Here is a 23,148-nt window from a genome sequence, read left to right on the forward strand (position 1 = left end):
TAAAGCAGCAGCAGCAGTTAACAATGCCGTGCTTTCCATCAGCCGAGTTCCAGACCAACAGGAATCGAGGCTTCATTCCACAGCACAAGCTTCTCATTGCTCTTGCACAAGAGACACATGTCTCGTAAACCGATCGCCCCCGTTCTGACTTTCCGTTCTACGCAATCATTTAATACTAATGGCCTGCAAACAATTACAGTACAATAGGCAATGCAAGCGACGATCAGGAGGTGTTTATTCCTTTTTCCATCGTTTCGTTTTTTTTTTCTACTTAACTAAAAAAAATCCTGTTAATGAATCAGGTGGGTTCGGTGGTGGTGCCGGTGGCTCCAGGCGGCCTTTTCCCTGCCATCGGCATGCACTCTCTGGGGGAGGAGGTGCGTTTGAACCTGCAGGCTGAGTGGGGCACGGACGAGGAGGACAGCATCATGATGGTGGACAGCCACGAGGACGAATGGGGACGAATGTATGACATCCGAGTCTGCGGAACGGTGAGCTGAAACATCGTCATATCACGTTTACTGCTTTTACACGAACAACGATTGGGGGGAAAAACCAAGAGGAAAAACATCAGCCTTGTTGCTGGCTGTAAGCATTAAATTCTGATCGTTTTGGTCTTATTTTAGTAAGTAATCATTTTGAGTTGAAGGAGATGCTGGAGATGTGCACAACTGTGGTGCTTTCCAGCATCTGTGTAAACCTACCTCGGTGAAGGAGAAGGTGTAAGAGAACGTGAAGGACAAGGTGAAGGACAAGGTGAAGGAGAAGGTGTAAGAGAATGTGAAGGTGAAGGAGAAGGTGAAGGAGAAGGTGTAAGAGAATGTGAAGGAGAAGGTGAAGGAGAAGGTGTAAGAGAACGTGAAGGACAAGGTGAAGGAGAAGGTGTAAGAGAACGTGAAGGACAAGGTGAAGGAGAAGGTGTAAGAGAATGAGAAGGTGAAGGAGAAGGTGTAAGAGAATGTGAAGGAGAAGGAGTAAGAGAAGCAGAAGGTGTAAGAGAACGTGAAGGTGAAGTTGAAACAAAAGGTGAAGGAGAAGGTGAAAAAGGTGACGGAGAAGGTGTAAGATAACGTGAAGGTAAAGGTGAAGGTGAAGGTGTAAGAGAACATGAAGGAGAAGGTGAAGGAGAAGGAGTAAGAGAAGCAGAAGGTGTAAGAGAACATGAAGGTGAAGTTGAAACAGAAGGTGAAGGTAAAGGTGAAAAAGGTGAAGCAGAAGGTGTAAGAGAAGCAGAAGGTGTAAGAGAACGTGAAGGAGAAGTTGAAACAGAAGGGGAAGGAGAAGGTAAAGGTGAAAAAGGTGAAGGTGTAAGAGAACGACAAGGTGTAAGGGAATGAGAAGGTGTATGAGAACATGAAGGTGAAGTTGAAACAGAAGGTGAAGGAGAAGGTAAAGGTGAAAAAGGTGAAGGAGAAGGTGTAAGAGAACATGAAGATGAAGGAGAAGGTGTAGGAGAAGGAGAAGGTGTAAGAGAACATGAAGGTGTAGGAGAAGGAGAAGGTGAAGGAGGTCTACACATGCTCACCTGTTCCTTCACACACAACTGATAACGGCATGTTCTGACAGAGTGGAGTTTAACGTCTGACCGCTCAGCACTTTTTTTGCTGCTAAGGAACACAGTTTGGTTGTTCGGGTGCTCGAGACACGAGCGATTTGCTTGAATTGTCGTCAGGCGGCGATGTTGTTATTGCTCTCGCCGTTAACCTGTCAAGTCCGCTAAGCCGCATACTGATGTCACGGATGCTTGCGATTTCCCCACCAGCACTCATCAGCACGATGAACAATTTGGCAATAATCTCCAGGTAAGTTGTGTGTGGGTGCGAAGACTGACGGGTGCGACAGAGCGAGCCGCAAACACTCGGCCACTTCTCAAGCGTGACTCTGTAACAGTAATTACGAGATGTTCCAGAGGTGCAGATTTTTAACCGATTTAATTTCTTGCTACTAAACAATCTGAGACATCCAATAAAACATGCACTACAGCTTAAGCAGCAGTCAGAGCAAACCTGGTGGAGGACAACAATGACTTAGCTCACTTTATAGGGCCCAAACACTACGTGCGAGAGACCTTTCAGATAAACGTACGCTGGTTGTACGACTCAATTTTCAAAATTTAAGGGAGAAAAGGGAACTTTTGTTGTTTCAGGTTTTGGCTTTTGGCTCCGAATTTCGATTTCAGCCAAAAATTTCCATTTCTCCAGTACAGACTACTCAGACTGCTAGGTGCGGTCTAATACTAATACTGAGACCTCGCAGTCAGATGAAAAGCAGGTCAGGAAGAGTATTATTGAATGTGTGTGTGTGTGTGTGTGTGTGTGTGTGTGTGTGTGTGTGGTGGGGGGAGTTGTTAGTGGTTTTAGTCAGACTGTGGTTTAGAATACTGCTTGTGCTTTAGATTTTGTTCTTTAGCACTGGGACTTTACTGATTACCGAGCGTTTTATCGATCTCTTTTTTTTCTTGCTTAAAGTCCGTGCTTAAAGTCAAGGGCCGTTACCTCAGAAAGCCTTTTTTTTGCGTATAAATGCAGCATATTTTTTTAAGATGTAGCCTGTATTACACTTGGCAAATACACCGGCCCACTAGTGTGTATCTACACCTCGCTTTTGCCCCTTTTCCACCGAGGCAGTTCGAGTGCAGGTTCGGAGCCTAATTTAGAACCAGTTCTTTCAGTTTCGACCGCCAAAGCTCCGGCTCTGAACCAAGAAAAGTGGTTCTTGAGTAGCACCAAAACGTTGCTGGTCTAGACTTAAGAACCGGTTGCGTCAGGAGCTGTGGGCGGGGCTGTGGGCGGGGCTACTGTTAGCATATTTGATAATATACCTTAAGTATACTAATGTTTAATACACTTTTACTTTAGCGCAATATGATCACTTATCAGCACACATGATAGTAGGTAGCTACATGCTAAGGCAAACTTTTTTCTGTGTTAATGATAAAATTATGTTACGTACTTTCCGTCATTCTCGATTACAACCTCCGTTTATACAGATTACACGGAGCTGCACGTACACGTCGGATTCGCCGCGTTTAGATGCTAATGTAGGTTCACAAAGCCATGAGCATTAACAGTAAAGCAAAATCCGCCATTGTCGATGTTGTGTTTGTCGCTGCTGTGCTAACGTTGCCGTGTACCGTGACACGTATATAGTGACGTCAGACTCGGCTCTGTGACGGCTCTCTAACCGGTGGAAAGGCAAACCGGTTCTTAGAAGGTTCGCCAGTGGAACCAACCTTGAACCAGCACCAGCTCTGAACCAGCACCCGGTTCTTTTTGGAGGAAAAGGGGCATTTCTGTGTTCAGCTCCTCTGACCGGTTTGTATTTTACGAGGTGGATAGGAGGAGGGTTGAGCCGCCGTACGCACAGAGCCTCGACTTGTTGCCTCCCGTGCAGCCGAGACCTTTATTTGCTCTGTTTACATTAATTACCAGTGGAACATCAGCTCCTGGTTAGATGAGCAGGTATTGCATGTAGTTTGGTGTTAACTCTATAACCGTGAGGAATATTTACATGTATTTTACTTATTTCTCTAGCTTTAAATCTCTACAACAAAATATTACAGTTAATTCACTGGGGCACGATTCAACAGACAACCAAAAAAAATAAAGAAATGCTTTTCAACCGACTGTCAAAAAAAAAAGTAAAATAAGATATAGGATAATATAGTTCAAATAAAACAGAATAGACAGAATTACTGCTACTTAGGCTTTTAATAAACAGTTACACTTTTGTAAAGAACTTTTATTTAGGATTTAATTTCATTCTTGGTGTCATCTCTCGATAACAAAGATCAGCATTTAGTTTTCCCGCCATGTGAAAGTCTTCAGGATCGTTGACTTTGTGCCTTTGTGCTCTTCTTATTAGAGCGAACGGCTGTTTGAAGCTGTAAGAAGTAAGTAATCAATCTACGTCGAACTCGAGCGACCGACGTCTCCGAGTGAAGCTGAGCAAGGGAGAAAAAGTCGCCGAATTTGTGTTTTTTCTTTCAGTGTTTTATATTTATTTTAGATGTATAGCGTTAATGAAAGATCGCGTTGTTGTGGCGCTGCGGTTTCTGTGACTTTTTTTTTTCTCTCTTTCTGCCAACTGTACACAAGGGCCGCAGTTAGTCATGCAGAACGGTCAGAGAGCTGGAAAGTCTTCTCACTACACTTTCTGCCTTCTGCCAAAATGTAATAAGTGGTGCTGCTGTGTGTAATGATGTCATTACTGATGAAAAATGACTGCTATACCTGCAGCTACTCTGAGCGGAGCAAAGCCGAAGCAGCAAACTCTGGTTGTTTCTCTCTCTCTCTCTCTCTCTCTCTCTCTCTCTCTCTCTCTCTCTCTCTCTCTCTCTCTCTCTCTCTGTGTGCACTGTTTGTATGAGGAAGTGATTGGGTGGTGCCGGTGCGTACGTGCTACTCCACGCGAGCACATGGCAGAGATCACAGCTCACAGTGCCACAGCGGCGGCTCTGCCTGACCTTTAAATCCCTGCTGGAGGCCTAGACTAACTCTATCTGTCTATCTATCTGTCTGTGTCTATCTATCTGTCTCTCCCTCTCTCTTCCTCTCTCTCTCTCTCGGTTTTGTCCTTCTGTTTCCTGCCAGCTAACACACACACACACACACACACACACACACACACACACACACACACACACACACACTCGTATTAGGCATGCAAACGATCACCATGTTATCGCAGCAAACAAGAAATATTATTTCGAATCTGAGAAATCTCTATACATTTATTCACGGTATTTTATTTAAACAGTCGAGTTTAAATAAGCTACACCACCCTGGCACTCTGGAACATCTTATAATATGTAAAAAAAAAATGATTCCATCGACTATTAAAGTCTCGCAAAGAAACTTCAAAAATCTGTCGTCCTGTCGTATGAAAAATGTCATATCATATAAAACTCTCGTAGACGTTCTGTCTAGGAAAAGATCTCGGCGATGGGTTTGCTGTGACGAACCCTGGCACGAATCCACCGGTTTTGTGCTTTTCCTTTGTTTTTTAATAAATTATCCATGTGTATTCAATTCCGTTTCATCCGTATAGCACGTTTAACAGTGGACATTGTCTCAAAGCTGCTTCACAGAACAGAAGAAATTCTAGAACAAAAAGGTCAAGATTAATATTAGTCTTATATTTAAACGTGTTTGTATTTATCCCTCATGAACAAGTCTGAGGCGACTGTTGTGAGGAAAAAACTCCCTGTGATGAAAGAGGAAGAAACCTTGAGAGGAACCAGACTCAAAAGTGAACCTCATCCTCATTTGGGTGACACTGGAGGGTGTGATTATAAACTGTTATAAACAACAGTGTGTGTTGTTATGCGTAATGTCCTTTCGACAGTCAAAAACAGTCTGAGAATCATGTGTCGATTAGAAGATTGTTGTCCTCAGAGGCCACACGGATTCGGAATCTTATCCTCTCTTGCTGTGGGACGTCTGTGAAGCGTTCGGTTAACGTTATCCCTTGCGCTACAGCAGCTATCGACGCATGTTCAATTGCCAGCATCACTTTTTTTTGTCCTCTTTTTTTTCCCACCTTTTCTGAGAAGCTGCAAAAAATATTGTCCATCCTGAAAACATATTCACCTCCGGAGACTCCTTCCACGGAGAGTCGAAATGCCGCCGGTTTGTCCTGCCGCTGTATTACGCTTCAGGAAGTGATCCTAAAGAGCAACAATCTAGCATTATTTACGATTTTAATTCAAAACCAAACGCAAGTAAAGTCGGCAGAATTCACTGAAGCGGATTTGCAAATCACAGTTTTGTGAGGAGGGAAAAAAACAAACAAACAAGAATATTAAGAGCCACCGAAGTACACTGCGGTTTTTGTGGTGAAATCCGTTTGTTTGTTTTGTTTTTTTGTATATTTCTGCTCACATTGTTTTACGTCTGGATCGTTTCGACTCTCATCCATCCGGCGACGTCTCAGAGACTTTTATTTATCATTCAGTCCACTGGATTCTAAGTACAGATAATGACCCAGCTTCCAGAGAACAAAACGGTTTGTCTCCTTCCAGTAAACTTTAGCAGCATGCGACTTTTAGTTTCGCTCTTCTCTGAGAACGAGAGCGCGGGAGTGAAAAGGAAGCTCAGACTTTCGTTGCCGGCGGTGTGAGGTCTGCTAACGTGCTTTAGCAAGAGCAATTTCCACTGTGGGTGTGTGACTGTCTTGTTAAAGAGAGACTCTGGAGAGAAATGAGTCATTTGTGATTCGGGCCATTTGTTCTTGAAGAAAATCACATGCATGATTGTGTCAGTATAAGAACATAAAGTTTGGAGAGAATATAAAGAAATTTTGATGTCATATGTATGTATTTTTTTTAATAGAGTAGGTATAATCTTTGGGTCTCGTTCAGGAAAATTGTCTATATCTGGCTTTTACGGTTTTTATTCTCTCTCTCTCTTTTTTTTTTTAATTCAAATTGAAAGCAGATTGCTCGCTGTATGCCTTCCAGCCATGTTCAGCCTCTGGGAGCTCAACTTAACAACTCAAAACCCCTTAAAGTTTCCTACATAGTCCAAGGCCAGAAGTTTTTCTTCTAAACTCTTCTAAACGATTATTGTTCTGGAGGTTTTCTCAACAGAAAGCAACTCCGAGAGTCTCAGGAGCGGAGTTAAGACTTTACTACTGTACGTATGCCGTGTTTCTGCCGAAAGCATCAAAAGGATTTGCAGAGCTCGGAGACATGCTCGAGTTCAATTGTTGCTCAATACCATAAAACGATTAGCCGCAGCCGTAGAAGCGCCTGGCGATTAGCAGTCGGAGGTCGGACAAGGCTTCTGCTGCCAGCAATTATGGTCCTTAAATCATGTGTGGAATGGATTTATATAGGGCAGTGCAAGGCTGGAGAGGAAGCGCAGAGAGAGGGCTGAGGATTTCACTTCCAGATTTTAATCTCCTCTTTGCTGCTTTGTTTAAAGGAAATAAAAACCTATTTTAGAGCCCAGATCTTTTAATCCCGTTGAGAACGTAACAATAAAGACTTGTTTATCCACACCCTTTGTTTATGTATCGTGTTTGTTTCATTTTATGTAACAAATGCTAACCTGAGGTAACGTTCACCTTCAAAAATATAGAAATGGCTCTCAAGTGGCAAAAGGAGCAAAATTTGTCATGCTATCTGAATGGGAGTGATGGCATACTGTCTCTCTCTCTCTCTCTCTCTCTCTCTCTCTCTCGCTCTCTCTCTCACTCTCTCTCTCTTTCAGCTGTTTTACTAGCCAGTCATAGACATGGAAGAGGTCGGATAGGACCGTGATCCTCCAAAAGTTCCCGGGGGGAGTTTGACTCCTAACCCTAAGGTCGCGGGTTCGAGTCTCGGGCTGACAATACCACGACTGAGGTGCCCTTGAGCAAGCAGCTCATCTGGTCCAATCCCACAGAAGAGCTACTGTAACTGATGTAGTCAGAACACACAGTGTAGCTGCAGAGAGATCAAAGTGCCCATACTGACTCCTGCCCACCACTGAAACACCTACAAAGTGCATTTGAGAATCAGAACTCAAACATGGAGCAACGGAAGTAAGACGCCTGGTCTGGAAAGCCAGCCGAGGCATTGCAGTGCTCTGGGCAATGTTCTGTCTGAAAACCTTGTGCCCTGCCGTTCATGTGGATGTACTTATCTACATGAATATGGCACGTACCACCTACCTAAAGGTTGATGCAGACCAAGTCATGACCACGCCAGTGACCTCTTACAGCAGGATAATACACACTGCAACACTGCAAACATTGCTCAGGAGTGGTTTGAGAGGAGCATGACCTTGGCCTCCAAGGTCATTAAGGTTTGTGGATGTGCTGGTCAAGGAGGTCTGATCCATGCTTGTTTTACCTCACAACTTACAGGACTTACAGGAAAGGATATTCTGCAAACTTTAGGTAAATGTACCCGACCCAAAGTAACCCGAATAATTTTTAACGAAACCCAACGTGCATAATTATTCTTTTTTAAGAAAGACCCGACCCGAGACAAACCCAAAAAAATTAGACCCGAGTCCGACCCGACCGTTTGGCAATTTAAAAAATTTTTTTTTACCCGACTGGACCCGAATGTCCAGGTCTGTTTCAACAAAAATTAGCTTACCGCCAGCAACACGATGTCGCAAGCGGTCTTGGCAAACAGAGGAGAGGTTGGAAAAGGACTCGAGTCGATGCACACACGCGAGATACATTAGTCCGGGTCTTCTCGGGCCCGGTCTGTAAAACACTTTATCATTTTTAATTACCCGAGACCCGATGCCGCTATTATTATACCCGACTAGTGTCCGAGGCACACGTGAAACGTTTAGACCCGAACCCGCTCGGGTCTTGTGTTGGACCTCGGGTTAAGTGGACCCGTGAAGACCTCTACTACAAACGTCTTCGTGCCTGATGCTACAGAGGTAACTTTAGAGGTGTTGTGGTGTCCATCTCTTGAAAGGGTCAAAGGTGTTTTGGCAGCACAACGGGAACCTGCACAATATTAAGCAGGTGTTTTTTGTATTGTGGCTGATCGGTGCATATGCAAAAGCAAAAAATATCAAGTTGATTATCTTCCATTGGCAAACATTGATTACATTTTTTATTTTCTGTACAATATTAAACTCTTGTAGCCCCTGGGCTCTCCTGTCACAGCTGCTGTTCTAGAAAATGATTCACCACCTTTCAACCTATCAGAGTATTCAACAGTCGATTTGGCTCTGATCTCCTGTACTATTAAATTTTACACTGATCTTCGCAATGAAGTTTTAAACACAGGTGTGTTTTACGAGGATCTTTAAGCCTCGCAGTCATGCTAATGCCTGGGTTTTTAAGAATGATCACTTGTTCAGGTTTCCTTTAGAGGGTGTTGAGATGCATTTGCTTAAGAGCTTCAGAAATATTTTGGAACTCCTTGGAAACCTTGAGTGGCACATACATAAGAGCGAGCGTGCAAGTGCACCATCAAGCCTTTTAGATTGAAGTGCCTCTCCTTTTAGAGTGCATACAAGGTTACTGTAAAGACACTTGAAAAGGCTCCACTCGATTCTTGTTTTAATGGCACGAGATGTCTTCATGAGTTTCGTCATAATAAATCACCGGGTGACGAGCAAGTCAAAACGAGTCCAGCAGACCGATTGTACAAATGTCAGGAGTGCTCGGGATGAAGCCAGCTAATATTCTCCTCCTCCAACAAGATGCTCCAGAAAGCAGGTTCGCAGCAGTGCACCTGTTGCCCAGGCAGCAGCTCAACAAAACAAGCAGAAGGGCTGCAGATGAGAGCGGCTGTGAGCAGTTCGGATCTGTCAATGCTGTCACCAGAGCGTGCCAGGAGCTGTCGGGTGCCGCCGGGAGTAGCCAGCCTCCCCGTTACTCAGCACTGAGTGGGCAGGAAGGTGTGACTCAAGGAATTTTCACGTTGGGATAAAAAAGCACTTGGTACGAACGGTACTCTAGAAAGTAGAAACATCAGCAGGAGCAGAGAACAAGCAAAAAAAAAACTGATCCTGACAGACGAGAATAGAAGCAGACGGCGGAGACGGATCCGAACAACGAAAACCTCGAAACGTTTTGCATGAACAAACACTTTGGCGTGCTTTAGTGGAAGTTATGCGGATGAAGAAATTGTAAAATTTAGATCAATAACAGGCACACCAGACTCGTGCGAGAGGGAATCGTATTTATCTCCATGTACGTTTTGCAGACGCTCTTATCCAAACAGTAGAAATACAAAGCAACCAGCAAGACAAGTGACTGATACTAATTTCTACCAGGACCTAAATAGTACACAGCTGGTTCACGTTAGCAAACACTAACCTCAGTGTGCTTTTTCAAATCAGATTCATACCTTCTAGTTTTTGCTTACTTCAGTTTGTTGAAACATTTAACCGAGGAAGGTCGGGACACTCATCCTCAGGTTCCGCTGCAGTCTGGGGGATCGATTAGCAATGTTCAAGGATTCATGGCACGAACGATAAGTTGACTCAATAAACAAGAAAAAAAACCTTGACTTTAGTTTTCTAAAGCTAAACCCTACATAGCTTTTGTAACAGAAACTCTTATTCCGATATTATGCAAACGATTCTGCTAAAGTCGACTCATCGAGACATCGGCACCATCGGATCAGTAAGGAGTAAGGCTTCGCAAAAGCGGTTTATTTCCCTTTCTGGTTTGATTAGCTCACCTGCGAGACAGCTTTTTTTTTTTTTTTTAAAGAAAACAGAAACGTTTAGGTAAAAAAAAACAGACTAAGAAATATACAGTGATTCTCATGTATTCAGAGTCCACGATGCTAATCCGACGTGCTTGAAATCAAAAGCGATAATAACGACACAAAACATAATTACGGCGGATTCCTCTTAAAAGCCGTGAAGTAATTGTCTTTAGTAATTAAAAACGTTTAAAAACTTATCATCGTTGTAAGAAAGAAATCTTTCGTTCCTGGACCTTCACCCATGTTTAGTCGAATGCAACAGAAGACACTCGCGAGAAGCACAGCGTCAAACTTAATAGAATAAATAAAGCTAATTTAAAAAATACACAAAAGGCTAGTTCAGGATCGTGTACTCGCACGTTGTTTTGTTTTGTTTTTTTATCTTTCTCCTAGCCTCGTACGTCTGTCAGACCGTCTGAGCAGCAGTCACTCTCGGGTAAACAAGGATCCAAAGAGTTGTAAATGGTGTTGGAGGTTTGTTTCCATTGCTTGGGCATATGGTGATTTTGACATTGTGAATGGAAACTTTGGGGCAATTAATGAAGAGTGTTTAAAATCTGAAAGTCATTACACTGCTGTGTTGTGGGTCGGTTTAAGCGCCTTTGTTCTGTGAGGAAAGAACAAAAGATGGGACGAGTGTCCTGGGCAGTTCTGTCGTCCTTCTGCATGCCACATTTTATATGTTTTCTTGTCTTCTTTCTTGTGTTACTACTTGCTTTCAGAGTTTATGAGGGGAATTAACTGATGAGTCAGAAATACTCCGGCTGGAAAAACAAACAACAAAACTTCTACACGGGGGAATGATAATGTGTCAAAATCTTACGCAGTTAAAAGCGAAAGCCAGAAATTATGCTCAATTTTTTTTTTTTTTTTTTTTTTTTTTTTTTTACAGTGAATTTAAAAAGAAACCTGGTGAAATGATTATTTAATGAATTTGGGTGAAAATGATTTAATCTACAAAACAAACAAACAAACAAAAAAAACATTTAATCAAACCAAAGAAAAATAATATTTACCACTAGTTAGAATTTGAAGCTGGTATTAGCAAAGAAACCAGGCTAGCTTTGTTCAATTTTAGCAGTTTTTGTGTGGTAAGATATTTTTTTATTTTTAGTTTTTTGGCAAATTTCTTGGAGTTCATATCATAGGGAGGTAAAGGAGACACCACTTATTTATACAAGACTTTGTGTCAGTCTTCTTGAAATCCTTACTATGTTAGACTACGAAGCTTCTCAGAAGATTACACAAAGTTAAAAGGAACACGCGAGAATAGAAACAAGTCCGATTTAAAATTTTGCCGAAGAAGGCAGATTGTGGAAATTCTGCTTAGACTACTGTAGTATATATCTGAAGTAAAGCTAGCCGGGTCCGTAAACAACACGTCCTCCTGTCTCACGGTTCGATTACCACACCTGTTTTCTCTGTGAGTCAGCCGGTTACTTTGGCGTTCCTTCGCAAACAGGAAACAAACACCAGCACTGTTCGGTGCTCGAAAAAGAACATTCGAAGCAGTTCGAGTCCGATCTGCGGCTTCAGAATATCTTTTGAATCTTGGCAGTTTTATTCTGAGGAAACTGGCTTCAAAACTCCATCCAGAGACTGGCTTCAAGTCTCTACACTCCATTACACCGGTCTTACAAAAACACTTAGTGTCCAGTGAACGCAGCCAACGAAAAATTTACGCAGTGATTTTACACCTGGTGTTATTTAGTCCCTTTGTTTGTTGATTGATCGGTGGCCATTTGCAAGAAGTTCTGTAACAACAGGAGGTTTTTTTGGATGATTGATCAGAATTAAGGCGTAGAAAAATAGCATCACTATATTAAGTCAAAATTGCTATTAATTTGTCGTTAATTTAACGAGGGGAAAATGTTATGATCCTCACCGCCGCCCTAATCGCCACTATGTACTTCTAAACCATTACACGTTCATAAACTGAGGGGTTTTTTTTTACGACTTGTTTATTAATGCTGTTTTCCCTTTGACAACCTCTTACCTCATCCAGTCTAAATATTACAGCAGGTTATTTTCAGCTCAAAGCTTTGACATGCTGTAGCTCTGTCAGGTCAGGAGACCCCTTTATGCAAATAAAACGGTTAACAACATGATCGCTTTATTACTTTAATAAACAATTTGCTGTGAGAAAGTCGAAGTGGGAAAAAATGTTTTCATTAAAAATAAAATTGAAAGAATTTCAATTTCTCACAGATTTAATTTAGTTTGTATTATTGTTTTTTATTTATTTTTTAATTTATTAAGTGGGTAGTGGGCACGGTGGCTTAGTGGTTAGCACGTTCGCCTCACACCTCCAGGGTTGGGGGTTCGATTCCCGCCTCTGCCTTGTGTGCGCGGAGTTTGCATGTTCTCCACGTGCCTCGGGGGTTTCCTCCGGGTACTCCGGTTTCCTCCCCGGGTCCAAAGACATGCATGCTAGGTTGATTAACATCTCTGGAAAATTGTCCGTAGTGTGTGAGTGAATGAGAGTGTGTGTGTGTCGCCTGCGATGGGTTGGCACTCCGTCCAGGGTGTATCCTGCCTCGATGCCCGATGATGCCTGAGATAGGCACAGGCTCCCCGTGACCCGAGAAGTTCGGATAAGCGGTAGAAAATGAATGAATTTGTTTAGTGGAACAGATGGAAAATGGAGGAAAAACATCAAATTGTTTTGATTCAGTGAAAAGCTTTTGTTAGCTTTTATTAATCTCCGTTGCACTTTCTCAGTTGTGCGGTGATCTGAGTAACTATGATTCAGCTCATTGCGGGTGGTGGTGAGTAACCGTGCTGGTGTTTGTCTTCACAGCTGCTGGAGTATGTAGGAAAGGGAAAGAGCATCATGGACGTTGGACTTGCTCAGGCTCGCCAGCCTCTCTGTACACGGAGCCACTACTTCGAGGTAGAGATTGTGGACCCTGGAGAGAAGTGCTACATTGCACTGGGCCTCGCTCGAAGAGTAAGTAAACTACACAGCATGGTTTAGCATCTATAGTACACCTTGTAGGGGTTTAACACAGAAGTGGGTGTGGCCTAAACTGGAACTTTTCTTTTTTCTTTCCTAATTTATCTTTGTCTTCTTCATCTTTCTTTCATTTCTTTCTTTCTTTTCCTCCATTTCTTCCTCTCACTCTTCATCCATCCATTGCCCATTCTTTACTTCTTTTTTTCTTTTCTGTTCTTCCTTCCCTCCTTCTATCCTCCCCACCTTGTTTTCCTCGTTTTCCTTTATTCCTTCCTTCCCTTTTTTTGTTTCTTTTGCTTTCCTTTTGTCCTTCTTTCCTTTATCCCTCTCCCTCATTCCTCCCACCTCGCTGTTCCTTTTTTCAGTTCCCTTTTTCCTTCAGTTCCTCTCCTTTGTTTATCTGTCCACCTCTTCCATCCATCCATCCATCCATCCATCCATCCATCCATGCTTTCTTCGTAAGCCTTTGTATATTATTAACATTAGCAAAAGTTGCGCAAATGTTTTTGGGGTAAAACTTAAAATTTTTATGCTTAAACAACTAAACTAACTTAAATTTTTTTTCTTTCTCTCTTTATTTACTTATTTATTTTTATGGTTTCGCCATCGACAACCTGCTACAGTTGAAATAAAGTCAAAGTCATTGTGATCTCGGAGTTTGACGTGCTGTAATTTATTGACTTCCGTGTGCTTCATTAAGATGTTTAAACACTTACCAGTTAACACAGTTACTTCATTTATTTTGCAAACAACAAAACAAAACTCACCGAATTAGTCACCTATTATTTCACCACTGATGGAAGCCGGTTTTAAAATGCTAGCACTTGTTGGTTTGGAGCATGCAAACGAAATATGTGTAAATATAAATCTGGCTTAATCTTGGAAAATGTCCTTATGTAGATCTGTAGAATTAATACATTTAGTCATATTTGTCTCTCAAATGTGGAAATTTTGCTGAGGCCTTTTGAAATCCTCATTGCTTCCTTGCCTTTGTATTGAGTACCGTACAGTGGAACCACACATGGTGCATCATCCATTTTCACCTGCCCCGAGGCGGAGCACGTTAAATGTGGAGCAGCCTCGTGACAAATCACCTCTTGCTCTTTCCACCACATGAGACATGCAGAGGAAAAGAACACTCAGCACTGTCTGTGCAACACTCGAAGTCTGTGCTCGGAGCAGAGAATTTTTTCCATGAAGTCGGAGTCCAAACGTAATCAAAAGGCTCGTCTAAACGACGCGGCAACAAACGGATAAATCACTTTCCTAGTTAAAATCACCGACTCCTCTTACTGTTGTCTTTACACATAAACAGTTCTGCTCGGTCCTCTTAGTTATCCTCAATCATTTTAACTGCTGACTCGTCTTCCTGCCTCTTGTCTCAGGGTGGCCGTGAACCTTGTTGGGCTAATTACTCTCAGGTCTGCAACCGCAGACAGTAAACATGCTTGTCAACTGAAGGGTTGAGCATGACTTCGATGTCCTTCATGGGGAAGGGGGGGTAATTGTGGGGAATTTGGGAAGGAATGGTAAAGTCGGTCTACGGTAGGGGTGGCAAGGTTTATCAAAGGTGCTGTAACTTCCCATGGTACATAGCAGCCTTTAAGCATCTGTATTGTATTATGTCGCAAAGGGCAACAAAGGTGATAAAGCAGGTAATTGCAGGGCTCCTTAAATACTGTTTACTTGCATTGGACGTTAAGCTTCGCACAGCATCCTGTGTCTGAGAGATCATCACACGCATGCTTACAAGCTGCTAATAAGACAGACCTGCCAACTTTTTTGTGTTCTTGTGCACAGGAGCCCCTCATTTAACAGGTCGTCGCTCAATAGTACTGACGGTTGTTCAAAGTGCTTCGAACTCTACAATCTTAACGCTGCGTTCGACTTAACTCAGTAGTAGACATTCTGAATTTGCTTGAGCTTGGACATTTGAGCTTGGACAACAGAGTTTGGAAATTTTGAGCTACAAGATTTAGTTGTGACCTAGCTGACATCCTGTAGAAGCCAAACCCACTCCCCCACCGGCTGGTACTCTCGTCTCCCACATGATGCTCCCTTGCATTCTGTCAAAATCAATGATGATGGTTCATTGAACTACAATGAAATAATTCAGAGTATGTTTGACTTGGCTGACATTTAAAGTTTAGAGTTTATTCACTCTCTCTCACTCATTTTCTACCGCTTATCCGAACATCTCGGGTCACGGGGAGCCTGTGCCTATCTCAGGCGTCATCGGGCATCAAGGCAGGATACACCCTGGACGGAGTGCCAACCCATTGCAGGGCACACACACTCTCATTCACTCACACACTCACACACTACGGACAATTTTCCAGAGATGCCAATCAACCTACCATGTACGTCTTTGGACGGGGGGAGGAAACCAGAGTACCCTGAGGAAACTCCTGAGGCACGGGGAGATCATGCAAACTCCACACACACAAGGCGGAGGCGGGAATCGAACCCCGACCCTGGAGGTGTGAGGCGAACGTGCTAACCACTAAGCCACCGTGCCCCCCCCCTCCCCTCCACTTAAAAAATTAATTGGTTAATTTAAAAAAGCTTCTTAGACAAATCTTATACAAGATTTATATCAAAAATCTACTGCGTTTTCGCGCACTGGAAAATATTACATATTATTCGTAGTCTGATAAAATCTAACTCACAGTTTGGTTTCTGTGTAAGAACACAAGAACAACCCTCTTCAACATCACCTGCTTCCACAAGCAACTGCTTCTACCCTTAAAGTTGGCACTTATTTTGAATGGTAACTAAACTGCGTCCGCTATTCTTTTCCCAGTACTGTTCAGGCTGTCAGACTGATTAGCTAAGCTGGCATTCCTGAACATGGTACACCAGTTGGCGACATCTAATCTTGCATTTGAATAAACATTCTGTAGCTCCTAATACCTGAAAAACAAAAACATTCTTTAGCCAGTCTCTTTAAATATCTGGTAAAGGCTATTGAGAAAGCAAAGGGAAACATGGATGGCACTTGATTTGAGATCAGTCTTGTACTCCTTGTCAATTCAACAGCACTTGCAGGCATGGACAAATAAGTTAATTAGCTATCCCACTACATGCCTGCCCAGTTCCATGTTTTGGTTGCATGGAAACCAAAGTGAAAACTTGTTGTGCTTTCGTCAGTGTTTCCATGTCCCTGCATGCTTCTGATTCTGAAAAGATCGTCTGTCATCCGTGCACGCTAATTAATCTGTTTAGTAAAAATCATTCTACCATCAGGCCGATCACTCCTCGGGCTACGTGAGATGTCTCTAATTGTTGAACCTACTTGTCCGCCAGGCAACTACACATAATGATAACAACGAATCGCCCTGCTCGTCGCACCTACGAACCACTTTCTCGGAATAAAGCACTAGAAATGAACAGCTCATTCAGAACCGCTTAATCAAAGCAACATCATTTGAATGCTTTTAGACTGCATCGCGGCCCAGGGTTAGGGTTAGGGTTAGGGAGTTCACCAGCTTCTCGTTTGTATCTCCTGACTACTTCTATTTGTTTCCGGTCACTAGGATACAGGACAAAGGCCCGATCGGAGGTAATAAGAGATGGAGGTGTTTAGCATGTTACTGAACCAGTCTCCATCTCTTATTACCCTTTGGCCTTCCTGACCCGAGACATCCGTTTCCTTTCCTTCCTTTGATTTGAACTCCAAGCCTTTTCAGAAACACAGGACTTAATTCATTTACAAGGCCAGCACAGGCCAGGGACATTTTCTCCCAGCAAACCATTTTATATTTCTAATTCGACAGTGACGAGAGGTCGGCACAAAGGAATCCCTCAACGCTCACATCGTTATACCCTTGCCGTGGAGCCCGTACTGTACCTGCCTCCCTGCTTGACTTATCTCCGTGCTGTTAGGAGATGGGCATCAAACCTCCATCAACAGCCTCTCAGCGACTTGTTGATTTTGCCACAGTGTGGAAATGCAGGCGGCTCAAATAACGCAGAGTAACCCTCCTGCCACGGATCAGATAGGATCGAGTCAGTGACAAAAGCATGACTGTTTGTGTTCTTTGGAAGTTGTGTTCTGGTTTTAACCACCAGTTCGGACGACAACAGCCCTCTGTAGTTCATTGGAAAGGGTCGATCAAGTCCGGTGTTTTTTTGATCATTGCTTTCCTGACTGTGTGGATATGAAACACTGATACAAATCATTCCAATGTGTGCAATTTGTAGATGTTCACCATGGAGGAAAAGCTTCTACAAAATGAAGTTACATATTATAACGGTTCATTTTGACATGTACAATCTTCGTTTGTAATACGTTCATCCGAGATCGTCGAAGAAGATCGTTTTTAACTAGAACCGTAGGGTGAAAAATAAAGGGGATGGATGCTTAAGCATATCATCCATCATGCTAAGACTGGTTCTGTGGCTTTTTTTTTTTTTTTTAACCAAGACAGTAAATCCATCAGCTTTTGCTCCATTGCTTTCTCATCCCCTCTATTTTCCTAATTAGATAAACAGATCAAACGACATCCAGCTCTCAGCGCAACACCGCCGTCGGCCACATACTTTGCTGAGCCTGAACCAAAACAGTTTCCACGTAATCTTGGAGACGAGTTTACAAAAAAGCAGGTTTTGTGGTTACAGAGCAGAAAATGAGGCTTTGGCTGAATAGGAACGTGTAAGACACATTCCACCGTCTATTCTCCTTCCTTTTCTCCTTCTCTGCTTCCCTTTCACGGGTTTCTGAGAAGTGCCGGCATTTCATTTACCTATAGGAAATGTATGAATTGCGTATAAACCCTTTTTTTGTACATTTTTGGTCTCTATTCTAACCACAATCCCTTTTTCCCCATCTGATGACAGAGGTTTAATGTGATTTAGCCCCTGCTTCATCTCTACTTAAAGAGAGTGATGCAGCGGCGCTTTAGTCCTTAGTTGTTTGATCTGGGGGAAGTCGTGGCCTAATGGTTAGAGAGTTTGACTCCTGACCCTAAGGTTGGGAGAGACGACTGAGGTTCCCTTGAGCAAGGCACCGAACCCCCCAACTGCTCCCCGGGCGCCGCAGCATAAATGGTTGCCCACTGCTCCGGGTGTGTGTTCACAGTGTGTGTGTGTGTGTGTGTGTGTGTGTGTTCACTGCTGTGTGTGTGCACTTTGTATGGGTTAAATGCAGAGAACGAATTCTGAGTACGGGTCACCGTACTTAGCCGTATGTCACATCACGTCACTTTCACTTATTCGGTCCAGCTCTCTCACCTCCACATCTTTTCACCCATCACCTTCATCTTTGCTGCATTGCATTCTGGGACTTATTCTACACCGGATTTTTCATTAAAATGAAGTTGAACTTTGCTAGCAAATAGCGATAGAACAGAAAACTTTTGGTATTTTGATTTTAGGAACCAACAAACCAAATCAGTTCTCCGTAATGTTGAATATTTAGAAATTTAAAGGCATGGTTTTAGTCGAACATTCTGTCGAAACGGTTGAGAAACGGACATCAGGGAGATCTTCCAAACGATCTTCTACATTCGGGGGCAAAAGAGGTAATGTGTTATTTTTATCTCTCGAGCCTGATAAGAGCATCAACATTAGGCAATGAACGCCTCATTTGTGCGTCGAGCCATTAGGAAGAGGCAAAACATTTCAGGAATGAATAACAGTCGTGGAGTCGTCGTGCAGGTGCTTTGCTTTGTAGAGACACAAAAATGCAAAAACACATCGCTGATCGTTAACTCTGACTCATTTGCTGATCTTATCAACAAACCAAAAGGAAAAAAAAAAATCATTTGGCTGCTCTGAGTATTTCCTCCTACTAGAGACGCATCCCGTTCTGTTATTTGAAAGCAATCTCGGGGTGGACAAATAATGACACCATTAACCAGACAAACACACACACACAGCAGGCTCAGTCTCATCAACACTAAAACCATTCTTTCTCCAAACATAACCAGGTGAATCATCACCAAAGAGCTTCGTCTCTCCTTCTCGAAAGTTTATATATTTATTTAATAAGGAAATATTTTGTCTATCAGTTTTTTGTTTTTTTGTTTTGTTTTTTTTGGGTACATTTTCACCTTTTGTGTACATTTACATTCCTGCCGTTTGTTATTAATGAAAATGTAACACAAATTCTATCCTTTATAATTCAATTTTTTTTTTAAATAATTGAAGCAGTTATTTAAGTACTTGAGTAAGAATTAGGCCTTTAGACCTGATGTGAAGAGACCAACTGTGACTTAAGTGACTCGACAGTTCAGACTTCTAGGGGAAGTTCATTTCACCAGGATGTTCATTTAAGAGTAAGATTTTTTTTTTTTTTTTTTTTTTTTTTTAACAATCGAACAATTATTTATTTTTCAGCGACGAAAGGAAAAAAAAAATAGAATTCTTGTTATTTAATAAACTTCCAGTGCATATTCACTTCAAATTTACACACAAACACAATACCAAAAATGTCCAAATACTTAGTTTCCCCTTGTGTAAATAGATATGCAACAGTTATCTAATGTCTTCATCAATGTAATCTTTGTGTGTGTTTGTGTGCGTGTGTTTGTGCATGTGTGTGTTTGTGTGTGTTTGTGTGTGTGTGTGTGTTTGTGTGCATGTGTTTGTGTGTGTGTTTGTGTGTGTGTTTGTGTTCATGTGTGTGTTTGTGTGTGTGTGTTTGTGTGTGTGTGTTTGTGCGTGTGTGTTTGTGCGTGTGTGTTTGTGCGTGTGTGTTTGTGCGTGTGTGTTTGTGTGTGTGTGCATGTGTGTGTGTGTGTGTGTTTGTGTGAATGTGTGTGTGTTTGTGTGAATGTGTGTGTGTTTGTGTGCATGTGTGTGTGTTTGTGTGCATGTGTGTGTGTTTGTGTGTGTGTGTGTGTGTGTTTGTGTGTGTTTGTATGCGTGTGTGTGTTTTTGTGTGTGTGTTTGTGTGTGTGTGTTTGTGTTTGTGTGTGTGTGTTTGTGTATGCGTGTGTGTGTTTGTGTATGCGTGTGTGTGTGTGTGTGTGTTTGTGTTTGTTTGTGTGTGTGTTTGTTTGTGTGTGTGTTTGTTTGTGTGTGTGTTTGTTTGTGTGTGTGTTTGTTTATGTTTGTGTGTATTTTGTGTGTGTGTGTGTGTGTGTGTGTGTGTGTGTGTGTGTGTGTGTGTGTGTGTGTGTGTGTGTGTGTTTTTTTTGCAGGACTACCCTAAGAACAGACATCCAGGCTGGAGCCGTGGCTCAGTAGCGTATCACGCAGGTGAGACCCATTCAAAAACAACTACTTGTACAGTGGGAGATGGAGGATGTAGTGTGGTCAATCACACACACACACACACACACACACACACACACACCGTTCACTCATTCACCCACATATCACATAATCTATCTGTGATTAAAGTTGTGTTCCAGTGACCGGAACATTGTGAGTTCAGATCCAGTAAGTGTGAAAGGCACTGGGCCGTGAGTGAGATGCTGCATTCTGAGAGATCAGTTCTGTTTAACTGCTATTTGCTTTACACATTTTTTGATTTATGTCTGTGTTTGTTCGTGTGTCGCGGCTCTGTCCGGACCTGTTCAGAGGTTTCTAAGAATTAAAGTGTATGTCTTTGTCTCTGTGTCAGTGTGTGTGTGTTGCCTGTGTCTGGGATTTTGTCTGTAAGTCTCTGTGTGTGTCTGTGTATGTACAGTATGTGTTCGTTTGTTTCTGTGTGTGTGTGTGTGTGTGTCTTTCTGTGTCTTTGTATGATGGGTTCCATGTGTGTCTGTGTGTGTTTGTCTTTGTTTGTCTGTATGTTTTGGTGTTTGTCTTTGTGTCATTTAGTTTGTGTGTGTATCTTTGTGTGTCTATATGATAGGATCCACTTGTGTCTGTGTGTATTTGTTTTTGTGTGTGTTTGTCTTTGGGTCTGTCAGCTTGTGTATGTTGGTATGTCTGTGTATTTATGTCTGTGTGTCTGCTTTTGTGTCATTTAGATTGTGTGTGTGTGTGTGTGTTTGTTTCTCTCTCTTCTTCTCTTTCATTTTCGCTATAAAGACAACCGTGTACTGTCTGCACCGTTCTTGTGCGAACACTCGATCGACGAAGACGAAGATCAGATCACGTTTCCGGATCCGACATCATCCTATATTCATGTGTATCTTCATCAAGCTGTGTATCTGGGCTATCGTGTGCTTATTTCTCTTTGCCTCTGCTTGTCCGTGGAGCACTAGGAATTTCTCTCGAGGGCTTTTTGAGTGTCAGGAGCAGCAGCAGTGGCACTTCTGTGTATCTCAGGACCTGTGCACTGTGTCTAGGGCTCAGTGAGGGCCTGAGCTCTGATAATGGATGGACTTGGAGTGTGATTAATCCTGTGAGAGCTTCATCAGATCATCTGCAGATTATCATCTAATAGAAGCACCTGCAGAGACCTGAAGTTTGTTCAGTTAGCCCCTAACATCAGTACCGTGGTCACGCCACCACAACTTGGCACTGACTTGATTAACCTGATTAGAAGAAGTAGAATTAGGAGTCATTTGTCATATGTATATATTACAGCAAGGATGTAGGAATATTAGAAGTTAGGGTCAGCCATGATACAGAGAGCAGACCCTGCCCTGGAGCAGAAAGGGTTAAGGTCTCAGCATTGAGGGCTTGGTGGTGCTGTGCTTTTACTTTCTGATCAACAACCCTGAACCACCATTTCTCCAACCATTAGCTTCTGACCTTCTGCTCCAAAGCCTGGGTGATGGGTTGAGGAGTGTTCTGATGAGTTCAGTCTCTCTCTCTCTCTCTCTCTCTCTCTCTCTCTCTCTCTCTCTCTCTCTCTCTCTCTCTCTCACCAGGGCAGCACAAGTCTTAATCAGTTCTTTTTTTGTTTAAACCCAAAGTTTTGCTTGATGCACTTACATTCCTTTTACCCATAGAACCATTTGTATTGATTGAACTCCACAAAATTCCACAGTAATGTAAATTTTCCCCTCATGCCTCTACTTGGCTTATCGCATCATTCCTGCACCTCCACTATTATTCTTCCCTTACGCTATGAAGAAAACCACTCAGCTTATCGCACACATCAGGCCACTGCTTTTTGTTATCAAGACCTAAAGGAGTGCCGTGTTTGTAGATGTTTATAGTGCACGTCTCCTGAATAAGCTTTGCCAAGACCTCAGCAGCAGGCCAGGTGAGGGGGGTTATGGGTCATTAAGAAGCCGCAATCTATACGAAGCCCCCATCTGTGATTCATCAGCCGTTGAGTGATTACACCTGATGCTATTACCAGGTGTGGTCCTATAGACCGGACCCTCCCAGCTGTTTTTCTGTCCGTTCAAATAAAAACAGATCTTAGCACATGTCTTAGCACCGCACAAGCTAATTGGGGTGGACATTTACAAAGGTTAAGATTTCTCTATCTCTATATTTAATACTTTGCACGATTTTGTAAAGGGTCATTTCATCGGCAAGACTATCTGCAGGAACGTCTTCCCCGTAAACTGTTGTGTGGAGACAAAATCCAGCAATGTTCTGGATATAAAGACTTAATTTGAGGAATTTACTTATGGCACAACTGACTCTTTATATCTGGTCTTCTTCCTCAAGTTGTTTTGCGGAAGCGGCATCATCCCGGTGAAGATAGCGTCTCTCATCTTCTCAAGATCTCTGAGTAAAGCTCTGGAGTACAAGGAAAAGCATCTGCGCTTACTAGTGTGTGTTTGTTTCCTGTCAGTTCAGGTGCCAAAAGGTTCCTGAAAGGTTTCCAGCAGGCCGAGACAACGCACCTATGTCCCCTATCTTATTTTTAGCCATCTTCCTATCCCACACTGGTTGTAGTGTTTTCTCTGTTTGTGGTATAGTGTTGTGACAGGGGCCCGTATAGGACTCTTAACGATACACTGTCTCCGTCGCCCTCCCATATTCAGATAGAGATGGTTTAAGCAGGTTCCTTAGCCAGAAATGGGTGCCATGACAACCTCACAAATATTTACCAGCTACATGGTGCAGTGGGGTTTTTGTCTGCATTCTACCTTATTTAGTTTTTTTTTTTTTTTCACTTCATGTTTTCATGTCTCTGTTTTGCCATCAAATGTTT

At 42.6% G+C, this 23,148-nt stretch overlaps 1 protein-coding gene across 2 annotated transcripts in view; it reads left to right on the forward strand.

Moving 5' to 3' along the window:
- The window catches only part of spryd3 (SPRY domain containing 3), a 40,472-nt gene that overhangs the window by 10,101 nt on the left and 7,223 nt on the right, over window positions 1-23,148 (forward strand). Inside the window, exons 6-8 of one of the 2 annotated variants that reach the window (XM_027144877.2) lie at window positions 303-491; window positions 12,978-13,127; window positions 20,279-20,336. In XM_027144877.2, the coding sequence (XP_027000678.1) occupies window positions 303-491; window positions 12,978-13,127; window positions 20,279-20,336 (397 nt within the window). The remainder of the gene's footprint in view (window positions 1-302; window positions 492-12,977; window positions 13,128-20,278; window positions 20,337-23,148) is intronic. The other variant, XM_027144879.2, reaches the window with a different exon arrangement.

This window comes from Tachysurus fulvidraco, chromosome 23 (genome assembly GCF_022655615.1).
Source record: "Tachysurus fulvidraco isolate hzauxx_2018 chromosome 23, HZAU_PFXX_2.0, whole genome shotgun sequence".
In the NCBI taxonomy this organism is placed as follows: Eukaryota; Metazoa; Chordata; class Actinopteri; order Siluriformes; family Bagridae; genus Tachysurus; species Tachysurus fulvidraco.